This window comes from Hyaena hyaena, unplaced genomic scaffold (assembly GCF_003009895.1).
Source record: "Hyaena hyaena isolate Hyena2069 unplaced genomic scaffold, ASM300989v1 scaffold_40, whole genome shotgun sequence".
In the NCBI taxonomy this organism is placed as follows: Eukaryota; Metazoa; Chordata; class Mammalia; order Carnivora; family Hyaenidae; genus Hyaena; species Hyaena hyaena.
Window position 1 is genome coordinate 3,280,334 of NW_024080672.1, and position 14,244 is coordinate 3,294,577.

General features: G+C 47.1%; 1 protein-coding gene across 3 annotated transcripts in view; it reads left to right on the forward strand.

Annotated features, from left to right (window-relative positions):
* Positions 1–14,244, forward strand: part of CREB5 (cAMP responsive element binding protein 5) — a 400,955-nt gene that overhangs the window by 265,286 nt on the left and 121,425 nt on the right. Inside the window, exon 1 of one of the 3 annotated variants that reach the window (XM_039229910.1) lies at positions 8,066–8,140. The exons of the other annotated variants lie outside the window; for them this stretch is intronic. Within the exon in view, the coding sequence (XP_039085841.1) occupies positions 8,094–8,140 (47 nt within the window). The 5' untranslated portion in view covers positions 8,066–8,093. Of the gene's footprint in view, positions 1–8,065; positions 8,141–14,244 lie in introns of those variants that run through there. 3 annotated transcript variants of the gene reach the window in all.

Genomic DNA, 14,244 nt, shown 5'->3' on the forward strand with positions numbered 1-14,244 from the left:
ATCTCAAGGAGACTTGTTGCTCAAGAAAGTTATGTTTCAACACCGGCTTAAAAGCGTGCTTTCCAATTTGGAAGGAGGGCTAAGCGAAAGCAATTGGGTGCTACGACTGGCCCAGGTGGTGCTTCGATCTCACTTTCCTTCCCCTTTCTCTTAATGTCAGAGGAATTCTAAAGTTTATGAAGAACGAGAAGGTTTGGCTCGTTGACTCCCAAACTTAAAGATGCTTTGGACATCATAATATTCACTTTTCCCCTCAATGGAATGGAGAGGACGAGACCAAGCTATTTGTGAATCTTATAGTACAATACTTCTAGAAAGACAGACACCTACACCAGTGCCTATGAAAGTGTCCTGTGATCCTTCTCTGAAAGTGGAAAGCTCAATTTCAGCGTAAGGCAGGACCGACTGCCCTTTCCTACTCCAGGGTCTGGTGTCAGGACAGACACCACAGTCCTTCCCGAGCCTGGGAGGGCCCTAGAACCTGGAGGTGGGCTTGGAAACCAAAGTATAATGTCAGCAGTTTTCCCTTTCTTTGCTTCCCTCTTATCAAAACCAACTTTGTGACTCAGGGGCTCTGTTAATAAAAACATAGATAATTTCATTTGGAAGGCCCAAGAGCTTCGGGTTTGGGGTTCACAAAAAAATTCCCCTCCTCCCCTCCGGGCACCAGTGGCGGAGGGCTTGCTCTCCTTGCAAACCCTCCGAGTAAATCAGTGTGGGGGAGCCTCTCTGCTCCGAGGACCGACCGGGAGGTCAGTAACTAAACACACACAGAGCCCCGCGGCGGGAGTCTCTGGGAAGAGAAACAAAACCGCAAATACAATTCCTGACTTTAAGCCTTCCTTTTTATTTTTAATACGCTCAAACCCTCTTCAAATTCATTCTTACTTTTGTAGGTGTTTTTTTTTTTTTTAACTTATTTAAAGATGTCTAATAACGAAAACCACCAGTAGAGCGGATTTTCAGGGCTATCATCCCAACGAGTAAGTAGGTTTTTCAGAAAAATACTCGGCAAAGGGTGCTCAGGTTTTCCCGGGCGCGCGCTTTCCTCCACGTGAAATGAGGAGACCCACCAAGAAACAAGGAGCCTGGCCACCGGCGGCGTGCGGTCGCTGGGAGACCTATAGGTATTCACCTTGCAGCCTGAGCGCAGACTTGGACCCGATGAGGTTTCAAGGAGGTGCTGGAGGCCAGGTGATCGGTGAGAGGCAGGCCACACCACCCGCTTGCCTGAGAGAGGTGACCGCCTGCATCTCTAGCTTCTTGACGTCATGCCATGAAAAGGCTTCATTCTCTGCCTCTGCTTCAGGCCTCCTCCTTCGGCAGATCTCTCGGATCAGAATCCTGAAGCTGAAAAGACCCCCATTCCGCATGCTGATCGCCAGGCCCCAGCACACTGCTTCCTCCTGCCTGCACGGATTAGCCAGGTCCAAGGGGAACATCCGGGTCGTGGAAGGTGTTAGTGCACCGAGGGGTCACAGTCACATCCCTGCCTTGGGCGTCGGGCAACTTTTAGTTTATTCTCAGCTCCGCTGTGCTATGTAGACAGGTTACTAAATCCCAAGACAGGTTACGTTTCTTCATAATATGGGGATAACGGGAGCGCCCACTTCATAGCGGATGGAGAGGATGAAAAGAAGTCCCGTCTATGGGACATCGAACGTCATGCTCGGCACAGAATATGTGCTCAATGAATGTAGGCTCATAATGAATAGTACGTATGCGTATATTCACATATATGTGAGTTTCTATGTCTGTATGCATGTGTGTATGTCTGTATAGACATGTGTATACTGGTGTGTATGTACTCATACATTCACATGCATACATACCTATTTCTCTTAAGACGTGTAGGATACTACAGAACTAGGAAAACTTCGTCAATATCTATAAATTTTAACAGAACGGATGGAGAAGGCCATAATCTTCATGTTTTATATAGAAAACAAATAGAATAGGGGAAAAATGGAACAACAAGCCAAGCGACGTGACAGAGAAGAAGGAAAGACTGGCGACAGGTGACACTTCCAAGGAAAAGCCCAGTCCATTGCAGCCAGCACCTCTCTTCCCCACATAGACCTAAAGCTTCCCTCCCCATCATGTTACTAGTCCTGATGCTCATGAAGGCCGCAGAGAGTAGTGAATTCTCACCTGGGCCCAGATGACGAGAGGCACGTGGGGCCCCTACAGCTCAACATCTGAGCACAGGCTATAATTGCTGACCTGCACTTGCACAGCCCCAAGAGCAAGCACCTCCTTAAATTCTGAACCGTGCACATCCTACCTGCTTCACGCTAGACTGGCCCGGTCACCACACTTTGTCAAAGGGACCAGGAAGGGGGCATTTGGTAGATTACCTCTCTGAACCAAGGTTACTAGAGGCCTGTTTCTGTCACTTCCTTTGTGGATCCACCTCTGCGGAGCAGGATTGCTCCTCAGCCGGTTCCGTTTGGCCCCTCTGCCATGTCCCAGCTCCACTCAACACCCAACATGAACTCATTGTAGTCTGGCAACACCGGTTTGATCCTGTCTACACCTTCACCTACGCGTTGTTGAGCCTCCTGTCCTCCACCACTCTTCGGTGTGTCCTTCCTGTAGATCCCACCCTGAGTTGTAGGGACTGCTAGTCAGAACCGACAGCACCATTGCTTTGGAAATGAATGAGTCCCAGTTTCAGCCTCCCTTCCCTGAGGGCACTGGGCGCCCCGACCTGCAGAATATTCGTTCCCCTTCCCCCAAGTTTCAGTTCACCTGGATGCTTCACGTAGGAAACTGGAGAAAACTGTCATGGTGTCAGCTGCTCTGATAAAAACCTCAGGTGCCCATTCTGGCAGGAAAAGGGGAGCAGAAGGAATCTAAGGGCCTTCAAGAAGGACTGGCGTAGTGCGTGGATAGAGAAAGGCAACCAGGAAATGTCCTAGGATTCTCTTACTATTCTAGGTTTTCTAGTTTCCAGATCTCCAGGAAGCCACAGAAGAAAAAAATCTAAGGATGCAAAAGGGAAAGAGGACTTTGGGGAGGGAAGATATCCAGGGAAGACAGAGCAGCCTATGCTGCCAACACACTCCAAGCACAGTCACATTTCTTGAGGACCTACTATGTGGGAGTCAGGCACTTGCTAGGTGCTCGGGATGCTGGGACGGATAAGCCCAGTTCCTGCCCTGAAGAAGCTAGTGTCTCATGAGGGAGACAGGCATGGAAATAGGTACTTTCCATAACTGGCTAATTGCTGGAATAGAAAATGGTCCAGGATGCCTGGGAAGCCAGAAAAATGGACAGTCCTACCCCAGTGTGGTAGCCTGGGAAAGGCTTCATGGAGAAAGTAGTGCCTGAGCTATGAAGAGTGGATTCATTCATTCACCATTCATTTATTCAACAAATATTCATTGGGTATCAACAGGCCTTTCAAATTTTTTTAATGTTTTTTTAATTTATTTCAGAGAGAGAGAGAGAGAAAGAGACAGCATGAGCAGGGGAGGGTCAGGGAGAGAGGGAGACACAGAATCTGAAGCAGGCTCCAGGCTCTGAGCTATCAACACAAAGCCCTATGCGGGGCTCGAACCCAGGAACCATGAGATCATGACCTGAGCCGAAGTTGGACACTTAACCGACTGAGCCACCTAGGCACCACCACCCTCCCTTTATTTAAAAAAATTTTTTTTAAGTTTCAACGGGCCTTTCAGATACTGCGATAAGTTTGAATGATACAATGACATACTTTTCGGGTTTTTTTTTAATAACATATATGTTATAATGGAGAAGTTAGGGGAACATGCCATGAGTAGGCAGCATCACTGATAATATTTTAGGGCTGATCAAAGGGCTCTCATAATCTCTCAAACCTACCCCTAAGTTCCTGATGCCTCCACCATTAGAGATGCATTCCTTTGTCTGAGTTACATTTAACATTGCCACTTCAGAACTTTACAAGTAGGTTTGGCCACAGCAGAGGCCAGCAAGCTGCCTGAGGGGACTTGGTGCTGGGCCTGGGGTGTATGGGTTGCAGTAGGTACAAACAAAAGTAACCAAGGGCTGACAGGTCTCTCCTCCCCGGGAGTGCTAGGAGTTGGGCTTCATAGGCCCAGCCATCTAGACCAGCTGATCCCGCCGGCACACAGTTAGGATGCTTGCTGCACAGGTTCACCCCGACAGCCCCTCAGCCTCTGTCCACTGTGAAAACATGGGACACCCAAGTTGAAGGGAAGGCTGAATGACACCACGTGGGTGTGCAGTGGTCTGTGACGGGAAGGGTCGCTGGAAGCAATTTGCAAAGGAGGCCTTAGAAAACCACCTGGACGGTTATTGTAAATTAAAAAAGGAAGAGATGCCACTTTTTTCTGAATAATTTTTAATACTAGGTTTATGGCTGGGTACATGTGATAGTCATTACAGCTTATTTAACTCTGAAATTATCTGGCCCCTCAAACTCCACTGGGACTGAAGGAATCATGGGTCAAAATTTAAAAACAACGTCTGAAAGAAGATGATATGCCTTTCCTTAAGGAGAATAAATTCAAACCTATAAGAGAGAGAGGAAGAAAAAAAGCTCTCTCTAGGAAGGATCTCTGCCGTTTCTTGTATTTGCTGTGTGTTTTCAGGGGCTTGAGCTCAGAAATTCACCCGGGCCCACAGTTTACTTTAGTCGGCCCTTGCGCCCTTCAGTCCTGCCATCCACGTTGTGCCTTTTCTCGTGGGTTGCTCTGGAGGTGGTCCAAATCTGTTCTGAACTCTGAGCTCAAATCTCAGAGGCTTCTAGTTCTTCGGAGCCGAACATTTCATCAGGAGCCGGGAGTATGGGAGTGAGTTACACAGAACAGCTGCGCGCGGTACCCACCGCCCTCTCCCCAAGGATGACACGTTCGGAAAGGAGGGTGTTGCAAGCATTCCTGAGCAAGCCAGCTAATCTGAAGGCCTAGCCTGCTGGCCGGGAGCTACTTTTAAGAAGGCTCCCGCTGGAATTACAGCATCTCACAAGCGCTATCTGCAAAGTCCTCCATCTTTGGAAGAGCGGCTAGGAGGGCGGAGGGGGGCTGCGGGGGGGGGGGGGGGGGGGGGGGGGGGGGGGGGGGGGGGGGGGAGGGAGAGGCAATGAACTAGAGGGCCAGATGGGTGAAAAAGGAAGCTCTGGAGTTGGGGGCAATTTCCTTTTGGGAACAGGATATTCTCTATCATTAGCTGCTCACAGGAAGGAGAACGGGAAAGGAGGGTTTCTTTTCAAGTGGGGGAAACCCAGCAGCCAGGGAACATGCCTGGTTTGGAATGGCAGGGACGGGCACTTGTGTTTGGACGGGCAAGTGCAAATGTAAACACTCAGACCCCTTTGAATTCTGAAATTGTTTGCCACTCAGGCCAGCACTCCAAGGAAGTTTTACTGGAATGTCAGTGTGTCCTGGCACATTGTCGCGTTAGAGGCATCATCGTCAGGTACGGGGCTCTCAGAGTCTGGCTGGGTTAAGAAAAGGTCCGAACCCATTGGTCGTTACCACTCACCGATCAGAGGCACACTCACCATCTTGGAACCTCTTGGCCCCTTCCTCCTCCTCGCAGAAGCAGAGATGCTGTGTTTCATAAGCTGTGCCTGGCTTTGGCCAGAGCTGTCATCTCCTGTGTCACTTAAACAAGAAAGCTACCTTTCTATCATCTTTATCTATGGCACCAGATCCCTTTTACCTACTTCACTGGAAAAAAAAAAAAAAGGCAGGGAACCTCTTCCTGGCAACTGAATCCTGCCCCCATGATGTCGTATAAGAAAGATCCTAGACAGAGCATTTTCCCATTGAGGTGACAGGAAGATGGCCATTTGGAAAACTACCACATATCCATTTTGATATGCCTAAAATAATAACGTAAAGAAAACATTTAAATATGAAAGGTAAGGTGAGGATGGGGGAGGGGGTGTTGTAGGGAGAAGGCGAAAGCAAAGTCCTTAGCTTTGTATTAACCATCATGGTCAATGGCACTTACAAAAGGGAGACGGCAGATTATATAAAATCTTGTCAACCCACCTCGAAGTGGAAAGGCTCGTAGGAGTGATTGAAGAGTTTGTTTTATTTATTCCCTGCATCAGAAGAAAAATCAATAGCTGCTTGGCGAGTCAGACGTAAATGAGTTATACAGGCCGCTGACACGGTGGACCAAACTTTATAACAACCACATTTGCCGCTGTCGGGCCATAGGCCTCAGTGGCGCCAGCTGTAATTACGGCTGATCACCTTTAATTCAGAGCTGCCTGCCTTGATAAAGGTGTCACTGCAGCAACAGTGGCATCAGCATCAATTGGGGATGTCATGCTCCAGGCAGACGGCTGGAGAAAGCTCTTCCCCACCCCAGCCCCCAGGGTCAGGCGGATGGCTGGGCAAACCTCGCTTTTTAACTCTTCCCCTGAGTGTGAGTGTGGCAATATTCCCCAAAGCTGTGATTTAAATTCCAAGGGACTCAGATTAACAGCCCTGTCCCCCGCAGCAGAGATCTTTAATACACGGAGATTTCTCTGAAGGCAGAGTTCAGGAGTTGGGATCCTCTCTGCTTGGCAACGGGAGACGAAGAGACAAATGTTCGAAGCACTTGTACAGTGCACGGGTCACAAAACCGAGGAGAGGCAATAGACTCTGGCAAGGGCTATGATTATTTTTGAAAAAAAAAAAAAAAACAAAAAACAAAAACCCGAACACCAAAAAAACAAACCTTGCACCCCCACGCCTTTGTTCTGCTTTTGTGGTATTTAAAAAAAAATTCTAGTGAACTTCCCATTTTTTAAAAAATTACTTTTTTTTTCTTTTTTAAGGAGGCTTTGAAGGGTGAGGGGAAGATTGAAGGGAGAGAAGGTAGGGTTAAAAAGTCATGCTAACATAGCGGCAAGTGCCTGGACTGTTCTAGGTAAAGTCCTGAGCAGAGGTGTGAAGTGAGGGATAGGATCTGCCGGTAAAAGTCCTTCTCTGCTGTTAGTGAAGGGTGATGTTTGACTCCCTCCACCCCCCCCCACCCCCCCAGGCTGGTTCATCCTCACTCACTCTGTAATTAAAGGGGAGACACACATAATGTTTGTTCTCCCTGTATCCCTTTAAATTCACAGGCAGCCCCACCTGCACCGATAGCTCCCCGCCCACCCACCCCCCCGCCCCCCGCCCCACAAGCAGGTAGAGGACCAGATAGCTTGTCTTTCATTTTGAGGATGGACCTGTTTTAAATCCCTCTTCTTTGGACGGCTCACCTGAGAGTGGAGGGCTAACCTCAGAAAGACAAGCTTCGTGTTTCTCGACTGGGGGCCTTTTCCCTTCCGCCCAACACGGGCTGAGCCGAGAAGCCACTGTGATTTCCCACTTCTTGATGGCTTCAGACGCAGGCGCGTGTTTGGCCCTGAAGTGGGTTTGCCCTTGCTGACAGGGAGGTCAGATGCGAGAAATCTCTGGAGGAGGGCTGGTGGTTGGCATCCAGCAACAGAAAACCCCATCCAGCTCCAGGGAAAAAAAAAAAAGAAAAAAGAGCCTTGAGCAATGGAAACCGTGTCACCTGGTTCCGAAGGAAAGCCTGGGCCGGGGACTTGTCTTGGTTATTCAAGCCCAGTGCTCCCAACCTGACGCCTCTGCTTGTGTCTCCACTCCCGTTTCCAAACACAGGGACTTTTTTTTTTTTTTTTTAACCAGCGTATTGTGTTTAAATCGGAACCAGTGGACCCCCAACCACAGAACCCCGGTCCCTCTCTGAGTCGGAGGCAGCTGTCCGGCCATCCCCAGGCGGCACTGTTTCCCCCTCTGTTTACTCGTTTCTAAGGGCAATTGCACCACGAAGGCTCCCTGAGTCTGGAACTCGGCCTGGGGCTGTTTTGGTTACATTGAAGTTTTTGCTTCAGTTCTGCCAGATTTAAATGGTGACTTCACCAGCATTGAGCTAAAAAGGAGAAGGGGGAGGAGGGCGAGCCCAGGAGAAAGAGCGAGCAAGTGAGCGAGCCGGAGGGAGAGAGCCAGAGCTAGGCGCAAGAGAAGGGCCAGCGCATTACATCATCGCTTGGCCTGGAATCAAGTGGGAAGGATATGACTCACTCAGGCTAGTTAAGCTTTGGCTCAAATTCTACACACACTCATTCCAGAGCTCTCATGTTCTGCACCTCAGGAGGGAATTCAGCCTCAGTGATGTCCATGAGGTTTGTTTTTAATTTTATTTTCTTTTTCCCCGATTTTATAGAATTTTTTTTTTTTTTTTGCCCCAGCCGCCTTCTTTCCTCCAGTCTTCGTCCCCCTCCTTCTCTTCTTTTTCTTCCCCTTCTCCCCTTTCTGCCCGGCTTTGTTTCTCCTCTTCTTCCTTCTCCTCTTTCCCCAGCCCCTCCGCTCCTCTTCTCACCCCGAGAAGGCACTTCTTTTCACTTTGATAAGAGTTTTTGTTCTAGCACAGCGACCTGAATGAGTTGAACCGAGGCCGGGGTTGGGCAAAAAAAAAAAAAAAAAAAAGCAGAGCAAGCCAGAGCGACAGGAGCAAAGAGGCCGCAAATAAAAAGCGAAGCGAGAAAGAGCAAACTCAACTCGGGCGAAGTTTCTTTGCTGCGGTGTCGCTCCTAATCGGAGGAGACAGGGAGAGAGTTAAAATGCAGGAACCAATGGCTTCAATGGTGATGTAATGCAAGAACCGCAAGGTAGTTAAGTAATGTGAGAGCAAGGGGGTCAGGGATGCAAAGCATTTACCTGCTCTCAAGGGGTTTTCAGTTTATTATCAATTGCAGTGACTGTAACTGGCTTCAGACTGCAATCTCTAATTATTCACAGGCGCCCCTTTTTTATCTTCTATTATTAAAAGTAAAACTATATTATGGTATTTTAAAAAAAAACATGATATTATCACAGCTGTGTATTATTTTCCACCAGGATTCTCTCTCGGTCTCTCTCTCTCTCTCTCTCTCTCTCTCTCTCTCTCTGTGTGTTTTAAATGGCTCAAAACGGTTGTCTTTTCAGAAAAGGTCGAAGTGAAGTGACGGGGTGTAGGGGGGGTGCTTTCTGAGTGTAACTGGTGAATTGCAAATGCCTGGAAAACGATGTGGTGTGCTATTGCATTTATTATTAAGAATAGACTGCAGGCTTTTACAAGAATAGATGCCGAGCCTCCGAGGTAGCTGCCGTCTTTTGCCCATTATTTCAGCTCGTGTGAACAGCGACTGTGCATTTGCCTGAGGATTTTAACTTTCTGTTGGTTTATGTGACAACTTAATCCAGCGCTATCGCTGGGACTTCTGTGTTCTTGAATTAATTTTAAGGTGATATGCCGGGGTTGTGGGAGAGATGATGAAAACTTCCTGATTGATTTGTCTGGCACCAGCCAGTTAGTGTTGGCGAGTCAGAAATTAACACTAAATAAATGGGGAGAAGGGCAAACGATGGTGTCCTGAATGCTTTAAGGATCTTGTGTGCCCAGAGAGAGAGGGAGACTTATATTTTGAAAATTACTACCACATTTCTGTGTGTTTCATAAAATATATTTAGTGTTGTGATGCACTGCTCAGGCTGAGAACTTTCTGAGACCATCCAGCATCATTAACATAGTTACTGACCGAAGCCCTAGAGACCCAGCCCCACAGAGCAGTCCTGACTCCTGGCTACTCCAGAACTTCTCTTTGCTCATTTCGCTGTGATGGTCATACAGGGAGATGCATAATGAGACATGGGGCACATGCCAGAAAGGTGTTTATGCTTATTTGTTTAATGCATGCTTTGGATATAATTGATCGTGACTTTTTAAGAGTTTTCCTGCCTCTCTCCTGTTTTGGGCAGCGACAGAAGGGGCAGGGAAGGTAGAGGTAATTTGTGGAAGAAACAGCATGGTGTGCTAGAGGTCAAGAGGCCTGAGTGCAAATCCTGATGACCTTGAGCAAATCACTTAAAGCATCTGGGCTTCATTTGAAAATGAAGGAGCAAACAAGGTGGGCTGGAAGCCCCTCCTCCACGTGTGGAACCAATCTGAGATGGTCTCTGAAGTCCCTTCCAACTGGAGAGTTCTGTGTCTGTGTCTGTGTCCATGGTCTGTAAAAGTTTTGCTAAAAGGTATTTGGCATAGCCTTTCAGAGAGAAGTACATTTGAATTCAAGATGCATTAGTGCCTTAAATGAATGGAGGGGAGTGAGGAAAAACATGTCTTTCTCCACTTTGAAGATTGTTTTTTGTGTTCGCTTTTTGGCATGATGATTCCTCTTGTGAAAGTATTAGTTTTCAGATGCTACCTGCAAGGAGTCCTGTAAGAGGGATAATTAGGTAGGTGAGTCTGTCAGAAAGAGTGGCAGAATAGCAAGGGAGAAGTTACTGATCCGGTTCATCTTTCTGAAAGATCCTGCACGTTTCCCAGATGCATAAAATGGTGCTAAAAATGCAGGAGACATTTATGTTTCATTCACTCATAATGATGCAGGACAGTATTTGTAATGAATTTATTCCCCCAAAAGATTACATGACTCCTTGATAAGTTTCAGTAATTTTATTTAAAATTCTTTATTTTATTCTTTATTTTTTATTTTTGAGAGAGAGACAGAGAGACAGAGTGTGAGCAGGGGAGGAACCTCTACAGGGAGAGGGAAACACAGAATCCGAAGCAGGCTCCAGGCTCTGAGCTGTCAGCAGAGAGCCAGACGCGGGGCTCGAACTCACAAACCTCGAGATCATGACCTGAGCCGAAGTTGGACACTTAACTGACTGAGTCACTCAGGCATTCCTAAAAATTGTTTTTAATGTTTATTTATTTATTTTGAGAGAGAGAGAGATAGAACGAGCAGGGGAGAGGTAGAGAGAGAGGGGGAGAGAGAATCCCAAGCAGGTTCTATGCTGTCAGCCCAGAGCCCAATGGGGGTGAGGGTGGGGCTTGATCTCATGAACTGTGAGATCATGACCTGAGCCAAAATCAAGAATCAGACGCTTAACCAACTGAGCCACCCAGGCTCCCCAGTTTCAGTTATTTTAACACAAACTCAAGTTTTTAGTTGAGATTGAAGGCTACATTTTAAAACTTCAGAGAACATGAAAAGCAAAACTTTTGTGCTTCTTAGAAAGATGATTTTCCCAAACAATATCCCCATTCTTCCGCCAAATTCCAGGGCCATGGCCTTATTGTAACGTATTTATGGACCAGGCTTCATTGTGCATAGGGAGAAGGACGCCTATCTGGGGAGAAAATTATCCAGAGCTGAAACAAAACCACTGCTGAAGGTTATTAGTCATTGTGCAAAGTTTGATGAGTGCCAAATGCGTACTTGAGACTCTTCAGGAATAAAGAGGACATGATTTCTTTTTTTAGAGCATTACAATCTATGTTGACTTGGCCCGGAGCTGTTCACCCATAATCAGAAATGTCCTGCTTATGACTGACGGGGGGCAGGGCAAGGAGCATGAGCCCAGCCGAGCTCTTGGGTCAGAGGAATATTGTCTCATTTCACCCCAGGGTGGCCCGAAAGGGTAAGAATCGAAGAATCATCACCTCCACTGTCTGGAGATTGTGTCGTTTGAAGGTTTTGTTTTGATTATTGTTTTTGTAATTGGCACTTTTATTGAGAGAATTGTAGCCTTGCGTGAATTTGTAAGAAGTAATACAAGTGATCCTGTGTACCATTGCTCAGTTTCCCCCAATGGTGACATCTTACAAAACTATGGTAAATATCACAGCCGGAATATGGCCATTGTTGCACTGTCCTTATTCAGTTTTTCCTGGTTTTATTTGTTTACGTGTGTGTTGTTGTTGTTTTTTAATGTTTTGTTTATTTCTGAGAGAGAGAGACAGTGTGATCAAGGAAGGGTCAGAGAGAGAGGGAGGTACAGAATCCGAAACAGGCTCCAGGCTCTGAGCTAGCTGTCAGCACAGAGCCCGACACAGGGCTCAAACCCACGAACCACGAGATCATGACCTGAGCCGAAGTTGGACACTTAACCGACGGAGCCACCCAGGCACTCCAATGTGTGTGTTGTTTTTATCAGTGTGCAAACTGAGGGTCGGACAAGCTCTGACCCCTTGAGCTCACTCCACATGTCTGCGCTTGTCAGTGGAGACTCTTGGTGACATTGTCTATGTTTTACATTCTTTTGGGGCATGGCCTGAATGGCAGCTTTGCTCTCCACAGGGGTCCCTGGGACCATGCCTCACATGTTAGCAGGTGAAGGGGGAGGCCAGGCAAGGCTTTTACAGCACAACAGAAGAGGCACAGACGTGTTCCCTCTGTATGCAGGCACGGAGCTGAGAAATGCCCACTGTCTATACCTAAGCTTAACCCCAGCCAGTGCTAAACTTGGTGTTCTTCCTCTTGCCCTCTCATCCCTGCCCTGGTGGATACGTTGTAGCACCAGGGGTCAAGCATCTATTGATCAGAGAAGTAGCATAGGGTTTCCTGAAAAGAGCATGGCCTTTGGAGTCAAAAGGCCTGTGTTCAAATCAGGCTTCCACTTACTAGCCATGTGACTTTGGCAAGCCACTTAAGCTCACTGCGCCATAGTTTCTGTCTCCTGTGTAAAATGAGGGTAACCATACCTACCATGTGGGTTGTGAGGGGTGGAGATCTGCTTTAAGGCACCCAACTTGCAGTGGGATCATAGGAAATAAGTCTTAGCTGTTACTACAGTAATAATGACAGTAACCAGCTTCAGACTCGAACTGGGCCGCTTGCACGCACATCACTCAGCCTTCTTCCTTCCCTAGCCTGCCTTCCCCTATGCTTCTTTTCATCCAGAAAAGCAAGCAGGTCTGAGATCGTGTCAGGTAGGAGAGACGGAAAAGTACCATTGGGATTCAAGCGAGTTGAGGGCTTGCAAACTCGCGGCGCCCTGAGTGGAAGGAGAGATGAAAACAAGGGAGGTTGGGAGGAAGACTTCCGCCCTCATTCATGCTCAGCTGTGGCTTTGTGAATGGGAAATGAAGTGTAATGGAGGTGGGGGATTTCACTCCTGAGAACTGGATTCCATTCTTGGCTTGAATAAGAGATTTAAAATAGCGAATGTATGCAATGTGTATCTTGAGTTGGGCGAGGCTGCCTCTTAAGCTTGCTTCCTCCCCTCATGTATATTCTTTGGTGGTAAAATGGTGTTTGGAGACCAAAGGGAAGGGGATTTCAAAGGTGGCAGTTGGAAAAGTATTATGATGGCGAGATTCATGGAATTGTGTAGCAGTAACGGGGTTCAAAACATTACATCAGGGCCCCATGCTGGAAATGCACCCCAGGCTGTTTCAAGTTGCACGATAAAAATGTCGTCTCACATTTTATTTAGTTCTGTGTTGGTCAGGAAGGCGAGGTCAACATTAAGAGGCAGAGATTAGTATGGACCGATGAGAGAGAATGAGCACTGTCATCTTCCTGATAGAAAGTTAAGATGGGCACATCTGGAACTGTACTTGAAAAGAAGAGGAGCAGGGTGCCTAGGTGGCTCAGTTGGTTAAGCATCCATCTTTGGCTCAGGTCATGATCTTGTGGTCTGTGAGTTCGAGCCCCGCATCAGGATCTGTGCTGACAGATCAGAGCCTGGAGCCTGCTTCAGATTCTGTGTCTCCCACTCTCTCTGTCCATCCTCCCCACCTCCTGCCGTGCTCTCACTCTCTCTCAAAAATAAATAAACTTTAAAAATTTTTTTAAAAAAGCAGTAGTTTGAACACTGGCTTCTCCTTTCTGCTCCCTTTTTGTCTGGTTGACATGGGCCTTTGACCTTTGGAGGGGACTCCTTTGCATTGGACTACAAGAAAGACGTGTGTGCAAGTACCTGAGTGACTGATCATAGTCCAGGGATGTGGGAAATAGCTGAGAGGAAGAAGGTAAACTAATGGCATTGATAAAGGTGGGTGAAGCCAATCAAAATTCTGTGGTCTAAATTTGTTGGTGATTTGTAAACAGACTTTCCTAGTCTCTTCTTAAATAGTATAGCAGTGCTTTCAGATTTGTGTATTTCACAAGTCTTGGTTCCTTGGCTACTTACATCCCTGAAAACTGAAATTGACTTGCCTTAGAACTCCAAAGCCCGCTACATAGTACATATACACTTTATAACAAGTCCATACATCTTTTCTTCTTGCACCTACCCTGGCAAGAAAGCTTATTTAATGATTGATGAAACAACACTGTACCCAAGGAGCATTAATCAATAGTCCGCGATCATTATGGAGAGCAGGACAGTAGTTCTACAATAGAGAGAGCCCATCCAGCTATCAGCAAAGTCTTCCTTTCCTCCACCGAATACCAAAAGTTGAATTCTACCTTATCATTTCTTTCTTTGCCATCCAAATGACTGAAATAGAACTGGA